At 51.8% G+C, this 12867-nt stretch overlaps 6 protein-coding genes across 6 annotated transcripts; 1 reads left to right on the top strand and 5 right to left on the bottom strand.

Annotated features, from left to right (window-relative positions):
• Window positions 1–248: 248 nt before the first annotated feature.
• Window positions 249–992, bottom strand: VTN31DRAFT_2693 (uncharacterized protein; the record flags this gene model as incomplete). The annotated part of the gene is made up of 1 exon (XM_069402889.1): window positions 249–992. One exon carries the CDS (start codon window positions 990–992, stop codon window positions 249–251), a length of 744 nt encoding a protein of 247 aa, XP_069262126.1.
• A 285-nt stretch (window positions 993–1277) lies between these two features.
• VTN31DRAFT_2694 (uncharacterized protein) lies at window positions 1278–2126 on the bottom strand (the record flags this gene model as incomplete). Its single annotated transcript, XM_069402890.1, has 3 exons — window positions 1278–1494; window positions 1551–2002; window positions 2070–2126. The coding sequence occupies 3 exons, from the start codon at window positions 2124–2126 to the stop codon at window positions 1278–1280; spliced, it is 726 nt and encodes a 241-aa protein (XP_069262127.1).
• A 688-nt stretch (window positions 2127–2814) lies between these two features.
• VTN31DRAFT_2695 (uncharacterized protein) lies at window positions 2815–4788 on the bottom strand (the record flags this gene model as incomplete). The annotated part of the gene is made up of 3 exons (XM_069402891.1): window positions 2815–4198; window positions 4252–4546; window positions 4617–4788. The coding sequence occupies 3 exons, from the start codon at window positions 4786–4788 to the stop codon at window positions 2815–2817; spliced, it is 1851 nt and encodes a 616-aa protein (XP_069262128.1).
• A 1376-nt stretch (window positions 4789–6164) lies between these two features.
• Window positions 6165–7922, bottom strand: VTN31DRAFT_2696 (uncharacterized protein; the record flags this gene model as incomplete). Its single annotated transcript, XM_069402892.1, has 3 exons — window positions 6165–6254; window positions 6307–7746; window positions 7800–7922. 3 exons carry the CDS (start codon window positions 7920–7922, stop codon window positions 6165–6167), a joined length of 1653 nt encoding a protein of 550 aa, XP_069262129.1.
• A 515-nt stretch (window positions 7923–8437) lies between these two features.
• On the bottom strand, window positions 8438–9828 carry VTN31DRAFT_2697 (uncharacterized protein; the record flags this gene model as incomplete). The annotated part of the gene is made up of 7 exons (XM_069402893.1): window positions 8438–8491; window positions 8542–8592; window positions 8650–8737; window positions 8799–8931; window positions 8992–9353; window positions 9409–9742; window positions 9807–9828. 7 exons carry the CDS (start codon window positions 9826–9828, stop codon window positions 8438–8440), a joined length of 1044 nt encoding a protein of 347 aa, XP_069262130.1.
• Window positions 9829–10362: 534 nt separating this feature from the next.
• Window positions 10363–12780, top strand: VTN31DRAFT_2698 (uncharacterized protein; the record flags this gene model as incomplete). Its single annotated transcript, XM_069402894.1, has 7 exons — window positions 10363–10553; window positions 10605–10713; window positions 10776–11488; window positions 11545–11689; window positions 11748–12218; window positions 12291–12653; window positions 12706–12780. 7 exons carry the CDS (start codon window positions 10363–10365, stop codon window positions 12778–12780), a joined length of 2067 nt encoding a protein of 688 aa, XP_069262131.1.
• Between the last annotated feature and the right edge of the window lie 87 nt (window positions 12781–12867).

Genomic DNA, 12867 nt, shown 5'->3' on the forward strand with positions numbered 1-12867 from the left:
CCAAACCTAAAGTTCGAGGTTTCTCCTGTAGGACTATCTATCAATTGTGTGTATGACTTTGGGATCTGTATTAACTAGTGCCATGTTATGACCTGCATTAAGATTATACCTGATCATTGATCAGTACGAAGTACATTGAGTTGAAATAATCAAAGATTGCCAGTCTTGAAGAAGCATGGGTATCAGTATCCTCAACGCCAGAACGAAAATAAGAAATCATCCAGACATCGATCAGATATCCAGCCTCATCACCTCTTGCGGTTCTTCCTCCTCTTCATCTCTGCCTTCGCCGGCGTCCAAACTCCCGCAAAGAGATCCTCACACTCATCTTCATCCTGACTATCAAACTCGATCTGATGATGGCCACCGCTGGTTCCAGCCAGGGAAGTATCTCCCCTTAGATCGACAGCACCATCATCAACGGGCCAATCCTCTCCGCTGCCGAAATCGGCCTCCCCCCAACACGACGCAACATCAATCTTCTTCCTCTCGAGGATAAATTTCCCGACCTTGTACCGTTGCGACTCATCCTCGGCCGCGAGGTACTTCCACCCGAGCACACTGCCGCAGAACACGCAGCTGATATCGCACACGGTGTGGGCGCCGGTGACGAGCTGCCGCGAGACGGCCCTCTGGGTTAAAGTGTTGGGCAGGGACGTGCTCTGCGACGCCGTGACGGTCGGCGACGGAGCGGTGGGAGAAACCGGGTCGGCGGAAACCAGGTACGCACGGCCGTGCCGTCCCGTGAAGCCCTTGCTGATGATCTGCGAGGTGAAGCAGATGTGGGCGGCGCAGCGGGCGCAGCGGATGAAGGAGGAATGGGAGGTGAGGGGGTTGTTATTGTTATTATGGTTCTTTGTGTCGGATGTACTAGTGGTTGTAGAAGCAGTACTAGGCTTAGGCTTATGGTGCCGGAATGGTACCCGGAAGAGGAACGACGGAAAGATGGACAGCGGGAGATGGTTGTTGCTCGGTCCAACTGGAGGGGTCATGGTGGTGAAGGATTCTGGCATTCCTCTCTGATTTATTGATCTCTTGTTATGATAATAATATAATCGAGAAATCTACATTGCATTGAGGCATCGATGATGAGTTGATGACTCCCGCTTGTCCCGCCCAAATGGTCAGATGACGTTATGCAAATGGCTACCCTCGGGACTTGAATTCTTGGCTTAAATAAAAGAGAGACCAAAATAACATTCCAGCAATTACTATGAGACAGCGAATGCCATTCAAGAATACTCCCAAACGCCAGAATAAGGATCGAATATGATATATCAAACATCAGCCACCATAAAAAGCCAATCCTCACTGATGGCGGGTCCTCGATCTCCCCGGGTCATCCAGCGCTCCAGCGTTGTCAGCGAGAACCCGCACCAGCCCAGATTCCTGACAATCCCACGTCCCAAAGGGTCTGCCGACCGCGGGACGCAGGCCACGACCTGCGAACATCGGAATGGCTCTATGTCGGCTAACTCGAACAGTGCCAGCAATCTACCATCGTCAACCTTTATTTCCAAGTTGATTCAACTCTACCATGCTATACTCACCCGTTTTTGACCCCATGATTCGAAGTATGCTCGTCAAAGAAAACAAACAGGGCCCGCTCGCCGCGGGCCTCCGTAGCAAATCCACGGTAGATGGCGTCGTTCGCGTAATCCCACAATTCAAACCAAACATCGATCTCGTGGCCGTCGTTGTCATGGCTTGTTGTATTCATTCGCTCCTGGTCTGGCCGGAAATGATTATTGCGCCGGAACGCACCCATCGCCAGCGACTTCCGCTGTCGGCGGTTTCCCTCACCGCGGAACAACGCCGATAGCGTGTCGCAGAAGAGCCTCTCACACTCTTCCGTGATGGTTTGCGCTGCCTCCCCCGAGGACCGAGATCCCTTGTGGCGCGGCCAGACCTCCTCCGCCCGGAGCCTGGCGGAGGTCTGAAGGGGAGGACTTGACACGTCCTGCTTACTACCCGAGGGGACCTCAGGGATACCACCGGGCTCCTGGCAAATCAACGTTAGTGCATGCTTTTTTTTTTTTTTGAGATTCATTTTTTCAAGCGGATCTTACCGGCCCCAAGGGTAGTGCAGTAATGGAAGCCCGCAACACCCGTGGGGCGGCGGGCATCCACTACATAGCAGCTGGCCAGGACACTGTTCGGGGCATCGCGGTCGATGGTGTATTGATAATTGGTATTACTACGGGAATTGAGTCTGGACTCCATGGTGACGAATTCAACGGTAACGATGAGGCGATGAACGGTTTTCGATCGAGAAAATTATCGACTATATGAATCTCACGGAACACACTTGAAGGGCGCCGGAACGAGCTCGAGAAGACAAGTCGCTTGCAGATGTCCGGGACAATAGACTGGAAACAGTCTCCTTCAAAAGGATGATGGGCGAAACTTGAAAGCGGAGAAATTCCTTGGCCGTGGCGATCATTCTCACGTGACACGTGCTTTGTCATCATCAAACTCTCTTTTGTCTTGGACGGGCCTATCAAAGAGCTACGAATAACAGCATGCAAGAACCAATGGGCTAACATCGCTTGCACAAATTCATTCTAATCTACCTACCTAGGTAGGTATGTATGCACCTTATAACGATATGCCATCTGTATTGTACATGCTCTGAGGCCAATCATGGATCCGTAGAAGGCGCCAGAACCAAACATGCTGAGCCATGAAGTTTTGAGCAAACCCCCAAACGCCATCATGCAATCCCATGATTCCCATCCTTGGTCATCTCGAGCATCAAGGTAGATCCAAGGTCAACCAACGAATCAGACTGAAGAATACAGTAGGCCCTGGTGGTCAAAGCTCCCGGTAATCAGTCGGGCGGAGCCGCTTTTGCCGCGCTTGGTGCCGGTAAGGATTCACCGGCTGTCGAATGTAGGGGCTATCCTCCTCCCGCGCGGGCGGTGGCTGGTGGAAAGTCGGCCGCTGCGGCTGGTTGGGGAAGCCGTTCATGCCACCCTGTTGGTAGCCGAACCCACCCATGGGATTCATCATCCCGTTCATCGGAATGCCGCCGTTGTTGTTGAACATGCCGAAATTGCCCCCCATCATGCTGGGATCGAACATGCCCTGCTGCTGGAAATTGGAAAAGTTCATCCCGTTCCAGCCGCCAGCGCCACCGCCGCCAAAGTTGGCCATCATCATCGGATTCATGTAGGGTGCCATCATGGCCTGGTTCATGAAGCTGTTGTCGACGAAGGGCATGGTGCCCATGCCCTGCGCTTGCGAAAAGGCCGCATTGCCGAATGGCGCCTGTTGATTCGGTGCGGATGGCGCTGTCGTGTTGGTTGAGACGTTGTCTTGTGCCGTCGTGGTGGGAGTCCCCGGCTTGGAAGGGTCTTCGGATTTTTGCTTCTTCATAGCCGGAGCACCTTCGACTTTGTCGGTCCCCTTGGGTGTGGTCTCGCTTTCTGCTGGCCGCTTCTTCGTTTCTGACGCCCCCGATTCGCTCGGTGCAGGAGTCCCGGCCGCCGGTCTTGGGGACTTGGCCGTAGATGTGGCATTTTCTGTCTTCTCCGCGGAGGATGCTTCCTCCTGTTCCTGCTTCTCCTTCTCCTTCTTCTCCTCGTTCTTCTCTGCCTCGTAGGCCTTAATCTTGGCAATCGCCTCCTCGTCGGGAGTCAGATTATCAATCAATACACCTTCTGCGGAGCATCCTGGGCAGACAAAATCACTTTCAATCAGGGCATTCGTGATACATTCGTTGCAATATGTTCTCCCGCAACAGGGTGTCTTGCTTGGTTCCAGAAACATGCGTTTGTCAATCGGACATTCTAACCCTCTAGCCCGGAGCTCCTCGTTGCCCTCGGCCGCCGCCGCTTCTGCAGCTGCAGCAGCTGACGCCTTCAACTTCTCCTGATACAACTCCCACGAGGCCTTGTCGGGTTGCGCAATGACAAAATCACCATCGGCATTGACCATGATCCCAGAGTTTTTCAACTCTTCGCCGTCCATGCCCACGGCGACAGACTTGTCCACTTTGGTCTGTAGAGAGCGTGGAATACCGGTTGACCGCTTGACGCGGTACCGGACGTCGAATTTGGGATCATTGTTGGTCGGGCATGCTTGAATCCAGTGACCCTTTTCCCGGCAGCGGTAGCACAGATAGCCAGGGGGCGGGGGATGATCAGGAACATTGACTGGCTTCCCTCTGCCTCGGCCAACTGGTACCGGTGTAGCGCTGTCAATTTGTTAGCCCAGTTTTTCCTTTCCCTTGAGAATAGGAAAACTTACTTGGCCATCTCCTGCTGTTGCTCCTTCCATTGGTTCGCCTGAAGATTAAACAAGGCATCAATCTTCTCTTCTTCCGTTTGCGCCTTGTCTAATTCCGACATGCTATTGCTGATGCCCGCTCCGGTCCCCGGTGTACCGCCACTAAGTGTGTCGGTACGACTTGTACTCCGCGCCGTGACCGGCGCCTTGCCCGAGACATATCGTGCAGCGCCGCCTTTCCCAGGCCTTGCTGCTGGTAGCCGGCGAGCAATCACAGATGTTGATCGAGGGATGATAGCCGTGTCATCGTCATACTCTACAGCTTCATGGTCAGCCTCTATTGTTATTCAAGGAAAAACAAAAAGAACAGGATAGTTAATACAAACCTTCACCAGTATCTTCATTGTAGATGGACAGTTCAAAGTCCGTCCCATCACCTAATCTATTTTGATTGATGATCTCGCGCTTCAGTTCAAACACTGAAATGCCAGTACCATCAAACGTAACCCGAGATGGCTCCTTTTGGGACTTGAATTTGAAGTGCACCGAAGAAGACATTGTTATTTGTTTGGATACTTGAGGCCAGGAATGATGCAGAGGACAGAGCTAGGGCTCAAGGCACAACAAGAACAGGGACACAGGGAGATAGGAAAACACAAAGACCAAACACAAACCACAGCTCAACGCCCGATCGCCACTGGCGACCCGATTCTTCCTGGTGCTCAGTGGGTTTTTTAGGGAATGATAATCCGGATCAATAGTCAATAGAACACAGAGTTTTCGATATCTAACGATGCAGATACCCGCGGTGGGTAAAAACAGATTCTTCTTGCTTGTATGTTGATTGGAACACACTCGAAGTCTGTTGGATACAAACAGATGGAATGACGCTCCTGTACATCAAGCAAGCACAACTCTTTTTTCTCTTTTCTTCTTTTCTTTTTCAGTGCAGGCGAACAAGAGAGTGCTTCTTCTGTTCTTTCTTCCCTCGACGTCCCCTTGTGAGTCACCAAAAGTGACACCCTCCGCGATTCCGAGGCTTTGGCCTAGATATCCTTCTCAGTTGAGTATCAGGATGTGCTGGTAGCCACTCGGGAGGTCGGAGACGCGCGGGATGAGAGTGATCGATGGGATGTGGCGAAATTCCAATATCAAACACCGAAAGGAGATTTCGGAAACTCCGCCAGTACCGTCAGTGATCGGATGTAAAGTATCGAGAACCGGCGATTGCGGACTACCAACACTCTCGACGTTGGCAGTTGTCGAGATCAAACCGGAGGTCCGGAGGAGGATGGAAGAGGAAGAGAGGGGAAGGATGAGTGGTGCGAATTTGCAGCCACAGTCGGTCACGTGATGAAATGTATGTTATGTAATAAGTGCCTACTCGTAATTAGTTAGCCGAATTTGGCTTAGACTCTGAATGCTCGGTGAGTCGCAGATCTTGCCATCTTGGGCGTCTTCTTGTCGGCGGGGCTCGGCCAAGAGCGGAAAGACCGAAATTATTGCATTTGATCCTCGTTTTTACCGCGAAATTCGTCACTTCGCCTTCTGATAATTAAGGTGCAGTTTGCAGGCAGTACAATATGTTTTTCGGCAACAGCAGCAAGAGTCTCGATTTCCTGTGTTTCTCAGTTCGCATTGAACTACGAGTGCTCCGTACTCCGTACAGACGAGGGGTTTCCTCAAACACAGCATACTGCTTGCATTACAATGGGCAAATGGTTCAAGTTTGAACGGACCTATGAATTGATCATTGTCGACCGTCATTGCCTGGAATACCGTCGAACGATTTCTGGCCAAGTCTAAAGGTTATCATGCTGTAAGCTATGTGGTGTATATGCTCGTCTATTGGTCTATCGGTACGGAGTAGCTTCGCTGTCGATATCGCTTCTTTTTCTAAAGGTTTCTGTTCATCCTCATGACGTTACAAGCGCCTATGAATCCGTCTCGAATTTCCTCACAAGGAACCCTCGCTCTGTCAAGTGCGTCTTAACATCATTCACCGTGTACTCTCCGCGATGAAACTAAGAAACCGGTTAGAAATATCGAATCAATGACCGATAGAGAAACACCTACCATGCCAGCGCCTAACGCGGCATCAGTTGTAGTTTTCGCGAAGACTTCTTCGAAATGACCAGGATTGCCGGCCCCGCTTGACGCAATCACGGGAATTCTGACCGCCGCCTTGACGTCTCGGATCAGCTCGATGTCGAAACCGCTGTTGGTGCCGTCCTTGTCGATACAGTTCAGGAGGATTTCCCCTGCACCCATCGCTTCCACCGCTTGGACCAATTGTCGAACGTCCAGATCACGCGCCTCCCGTCCGCCTTTGATCGTGCATTGATACCAGCACGTATCCTCATTGTTGGGGCCCGGAAAGGCGGTTTTGATAGTATGGTGACTAGTCGATTCAGGACTCTCAACATACACCCGCTTGGGATCGACGCTGACGACCACTGCCTGCTTGCCGTATGCCTTGGATATCTGCTCAATGGCGGTGGTGCCGGTGAGCGTCTTGCCTCGCTTGTAGTACTCTTCCGCAGCGATGACTGCGTCTGAACCGATGCTGATCTTGTCTGCGCCTGACTTGAAGTACATCGTCGCCACATCCAAGGCCGAATATTTGGTCCCATCAGTATCGACCATATCACGGATACCGCCACCAATCGTGAGGGGCACAAAAACGGAGCGAGATGTCCGCCGCAGGATCTCTAACATAGGTAAATCCTTGAGGGGGCAATTGCGGAAGGACGTGATGTTGAGAAAAGTCACCTCGTCAGCTCCCTGCTCGTAATATCGCTTGGCCAAGTCAACAGGCTTTCCCAGGTTTCGGACTTGACCTCCCGCAGAAACCCCATCCTTCTCCCGGACATCGTACTGATCGCCCTTGGTGACAACAAGATCACCCTGATCATTGGTACGGACGTCAAGGCACGCAATGATCCGTCGGGTCAGGCCATCCTTTGTGTCCGTAGGAGAGATATCAAGCTTCTGGGTTTGCTGACCCGAGAGAAATGCGCCAATCACGCGCAGCCCTGCTTGCCCACTCTTCTCCGGGTGAAACTGCGTGGCAAGGACGTTCCCGCGCGCCAGGGCTCCAACAAACACCTCCTCTCCGTACTGCGCCGTTGCTACTGACCAGCCCTCCTTTTCAAGGAACCCGGCCTCGTATGGAACGGCATAAGAGTGTACATAATAGTATTTGCTATCCGGCCGGAGGCCGTAAAAGCTGCTCGCCTGCAGTTTCCCATCTTGAACAGTCCTGGCCGAGTTCCATCCAATATGCGGTACACTCTTGTCTGAATCGTCAAACTTTTTTAATCGCAATGGAATCAGACCCAGACCCGGAACATTCGGGTCCTCCTCGGAGCCTTGAAAAAGGGCCTGCAGACCAACGCAGATCCCCATGAATGGCTTTCCTGCCTCGATATGTTTCTTGACTGGTCCCAGGAAGTTGCCTGCAGACAGCTGGGACAGGCAATGGCCAAAGTGGCCTACTCCCGGCAAGATCAATTTCTGTCATGGAGTCAGAGATAAAGTTCGAAGCAGCAAAGAATTCTACTACTCGCCTCTGCATGTTCGATTTCCTCCGGCGACTTGATCCAAGCAACCTCATAACCCAGTTTCTCAATGGCATTGACCAGGGATCTCACATTCCCCGCAACATAGTCGAGAAGATGTACCGTGGGCATGGCTAATTTTGTGCTGCCAAAGCCTGCTTCAAGAACGACTGGATCGTATGGCGCTTTGCTTCCGGAGTTGTTGTCGCCTTTGGCGAGATTGACTGGGCCTACGTCTGAGCCACAACTCAGGGGATAGAGAGAGCCTACTAATCAATTCATTCCAACAATCCTGCAAAGGTAAGAATTGCTTTCGGCTCTTTTTTCTCTTCGATGTCGAGGTATGTTGAATTGTTGATGACTCATGGAGATCTTTCGCCTGCCCCACCTGGAAATTTCGGCAGCTTCCAAACTCGGCAGGTAGCTACAACTTATATCAACCAGCGCTTCATGGAGTGCTCACGACCAGAGCACAGAGAGCTTTGTAGATAGTATCAGCTGCTGATTCTCTGCTCTCCTCTATCTCGTCTATGTACAGCCAGATTATGGCCGCCGTTCCACGCTCCAACGACCGCAACAATGAAAAGAGAAACTCCAAATGCGCCATTGATGTCAAGTCGGACTAGATCGTCATTACTTTCATATGTTCAATTGTCTCTCGCCTCTCCCAAGGCTTGGAGCTGAATCAACCCGTTTCGTGGCTAGCAGACATCAGTTAGCTGCCTTGAGACTGGAGAGTAGACAAACATACCGGACAGAACTGCCGCAAACGGATGCCAGCAGCTTGCAAGAGAGCAGCACTCTGCAATCGATGTGAGAATCGGTGCCAATAGACGAGAAACCGCTGAAAACAACAAACCTCTTCATCCATGTTATAACTCTGGGAATAAACCACCTCCGAGATTCCAACTTGCGCAATCTTGACGGTACACGTCAAGCACGGGCAGCTGTCAAAAGTTATCAGTCAGCAGGAGATCACTCGTGCGAGCAGGGGCTGCAGGTCCGTACGTATCACAGTACAAGATTGCTCCTTCTCGAAGGCGCTCCCGGCCGGCCTCAAGTAAGGCATTTTCTTCAGCATGAAGACAGAGACATGTAGATAGGTTGGCGCCTGCCCCATCTCCACGGTTGCAACGCGGGCCTGCTGCATGTGAGCATCTGCCACACACACGCGCCTTTCTCTTGCCGGCAGTCTACTCACATCCCCCTTCGTTGCAGTTGTCAAGGTGTCGCGGCGTGCCATTGTAGCCAGTGCTGATGACACGGCAGTCACGGACAATCACACACCCCACGCGGCGCTTCATACAATTGCTTCTCTGCGCGGCTAGGGAGGCCAATTGCATGAAGTACTGGTCCCATGACGGTCGTAGCCGCCGCTCATCAGCCAAGTTGAGATTTTTCAAGGCAGCATAGAGCTCTTGGAGCGATGATGACGAGTTGAATACCCGCACATGGGCGCGATCCGTGAGATAGGCACGGCCAAGATTCGGGTCGTACAGATGCCGATCGTTTGACAGCAAAAACTTTTCAAGCTCCGGTGGATCAAGCTGACGTTGCCAACATCTGGCCCATATAGGTTAGCGTTACCAGGTCAGCACTGTCCAGAAATAGGACTTGCCTGTTCCTGAATCTCTGCCACCGGATGCTCACTGGGGCATCAACACTGACAAGGAGGAAGAACGGCCGCACAAGCAAACGATCCACGATATTACTGTCCCAGATGTCGGTGATCACCCAGCGCTCTCTCCACCGTTTCGTGACGAACTCCAGCAAACTATCTACTGAGTCGAACACAAACTCTGAATCTGGGGGGTTTCGTCGCTTCGTGTAATAGGCGAGATGATCCTCTCCGTCTGAGAATTTCAAGCCATCTGGGTTGGTTAACTCGAGCAAGGTGAATCCTTCCTCGCGGACCAAGTACTCGGCAATGGATCGTTTTCCAGAACAAATCCCTGTTGGAGAGTCAGCATTGACAAAAGGATGGGAAATGACTTAAGATTCTCAGTTTGTACTGACCGCCACACAAGCCTATCAACATCGTGTCCTAGTATCCTAGAGTTCTGCCGCTCAGTTCAGAAGAACAGGGCACGTCAGAGACCTCGAGGGCTCTACAGGTGGGTGGAGAGAGAGTTTTTGAATCGTCTTCCTCTGCTGGATACTCAGGTTGACATCTATATACTCGTACTGAACTTCACGTTCAAACAACAACGTGACCAAGCAACGATTCCCGCATTCATGCCGACTGCGTAGTAATCAATTCTCCGTCCGCGGTACGAGACACGTTTGTGACAATTTTGCAGCTGCCACGCGTAAAATTGAACACAACAACGCGTTGATTACGTGTTGGAGAAGCGTGGAACGTGTCCAGCGCTCGACGGGATAACCCCGCCCTCACTAAACTCAACAAGGAAACTATGACATAATCAGCCCTCCTTGATCATCTCCAACTGTCAGTTGAAGATAATCCCTTGTCTCCCCCGGTCCGGGAGCGTTGTATGCTGCAAATAATACAGCAGATGCGTTCATCTTGCGATACGCTCTAGTTATTTCACTGAAGTGTCAAACATCCAAGATGCAGTACACTCCGTTTGCGTCCGATATCGAACTTCCGTTCTACACATCGCTGGCCTCTCTCAAAGTCAACCATGATAAGCTCGATGATTCTGCACGAAAGGTGCTCGGCCTGTACGAGATTCGTGCATCCGATGCTCCACCTGCGTCGTGTCGGATGCAGATCCATGGCAATGCCTTGACTAGTGATGAGTATGTCCAACCAACTCCTGCCAAGTCGACCGTCGCTGATGCATCGAGTAGCGTTCCGTCAGGGTTCTACAGAGCAGAGGGCATCATAAAGAACTTCAATACAATCGAAGAGTACCGTAATGCTGACAAAGCTGCGATGTTGCATCAGTCGGCCAAGACTGTGAGCAAGCAACGCTGCTCTCGCAAGTTGTGCTCGTCCGCTAATTTAATCACCCCGTCTAGATCTGGGATGCGATCCATGATGGGACCATCTATTCGTGTCCGTCGCTACTGGCATCCTTCTTGATTATCTCGTTCGCCGATCTAAAGAAATACAAGTTCCATTACTGGTTCGCCTTTCCTGTAATTCCTACTCAGCCGTCCTGGGTCCCTGCAGCGCAAGCATCCACCGCGCCCAAGGAATCATCAGAAGAGCCCAGTATTCCCGGTTCACGTCGACTTTCAAGCAAGGAGAGCTCGGGTCTTGTTGAGGCTGTTCAAACATGGCGATATGGCATCGACGCGCGCCAGCATGGATTCTTTCTCGCTCGAAAGGAATCAGCTGAGGAGATTCACTGGAAGGTAGCCTCTCTGGATAGTTACGAGTCTGGTTTCTTCGATGGCGCCAAACCAGATGATTGCTACGTGTGTTTTGCCGACCCGTCGAATTACCCAGATGCTCCAGGATGGATGCTGAGGAACCTCCTTGCACTTGTACGGCACCGCTGGAAACTGCAAAAAGTGCAAATCCTGTGCTACCGGGATGTACAGTCGAGGCGCGATGCAGGCCGAAGCTTTTCGGTGACCCTGCAGATCGATACTTCGAAAGCTGGTCAAGTAGATACCACACAAGAATCGGATGATCAAATGCCGAAACCCACTGGTTGGGAGAGAAACTCTTCGGGGAAATTGGCTGGCCGTCTTGTGGACCTTGCAGCATATATGGATCCACGGAAGTAGGAACAACTCGTAGCGTGATTTGACCGATTTAGTTGCTGATGGCGGGTCACAGATTGGCCGATCAGGCAGTCGATTTGAATCTGAAGCTGATCAAATGGCGGATCAGTCCCAATCTTGATCTCGACAAGATCAAGGTGTCCAAATGTCTATTGCTCGGAGCAGGGACTTTGGGCAGTTACGTTGCGCGGAACTTGCTGGTACCGTTACCTCTTGTCCAGAACTGCAAATACTGCTTGCTGATGTTGAAATTCCTAGGGCTGGGGTGTTCGCCATGTCACATTTGTCGACAATGCTACAGTTTCCTTCTCCAACCCCGTTCGCCAGCCGCTCTACAACTTTTCCGACTGCCTCGACGGCGGTGCCAAAAAGGCAATTCGTGCAAGCGAGGCTCTAAAGGAAATCTATCCCGGCGTGACCACCGCTGGACACATGCTTACGGTGCCCATGCCTGGACATCCTGTCACGGACGCGGAAAAAGCGCATGCCGAGTTCAAAACGCTGGAGAAGTTGATAGAAGATCATGACGCTATCTTCTTGCTAATGGACAGTCGGGAATCGAGATGGCTGCCGACTGTGATTGGCAAGGCCAAAGGGAAGATTGTCATGAACGCGGCGTTAGGATTCGACACGTTCGTTGTGATGCGGCATGGCGTGCGATCTACGAACGGAGACCGAGAGCCTGGGCTGGGATGCTATTTTTGCAACGACGTTGTTGCTCCGATGAATGTGAGTACTATCTTTCTTCAAGATCCAATACTAGATAAGGTCATTGCGGAAGCTGACAACGACATGCGACAGTCCCTGAAAGATCAGACCCTCGACCAGCAGTGCACGGTTACTCGACCGGGTGTCTCTGCCATAGCGTCTGCGCTGCTGGTCGAATTGTTTGTGTCCGTCGTCCAACACCCGGATGGGCCTGCAGCTCCGGCTCCCGCGGTCCAGAACCCAGATCAGGGCAACCACCCACTCGGTCTGGTACCACATCAGATTCGAGGATATCTTTCGAATTTCTCGAACGTCACCGTCACTGGCAGAAGCTACGGATCCTGCAGCGCTTGCTCGGACCGTATTCTACAAGCGTACGAGGAGGAAGGCTGGGAATTTGTGCAGAAGGCGCTGGATAACCGGGAATATATCGAGGAGCTGAGTGGTCTCAAAGAGGTATGTATCGATTTGTCGAGCAATTGCCGGCATCATCCTGACATCTGAACAGGTTCAGCGGGCAGCCGAAGCCACCGCGGCGGAGGTCGAATGGGAGGACGATTCAGATGGCTTCATTTCAGAATGATGCAGAGGAGCCGCCCAACCGATAACCATGGGTGGCATTCAGTATGGCAGTGCTGGCCCTTCCTGAGGTCACTCTGTTTTGAACACG

This window comes from Thermomyces dupontii (genome assembly GCF_041956625.1).
Source record: "Thermomyces dupontii strain NRRL 2155 unplaced genomic scaffold VTN31scaffold_2, whole genome shotgun sequence".
NCBI lineage: Eukaryota > Fungi > Ascomycota > Eurotiomycetes > Eurotiales > Trichocomaceae > Thermomyces > Thermomyces dupontii.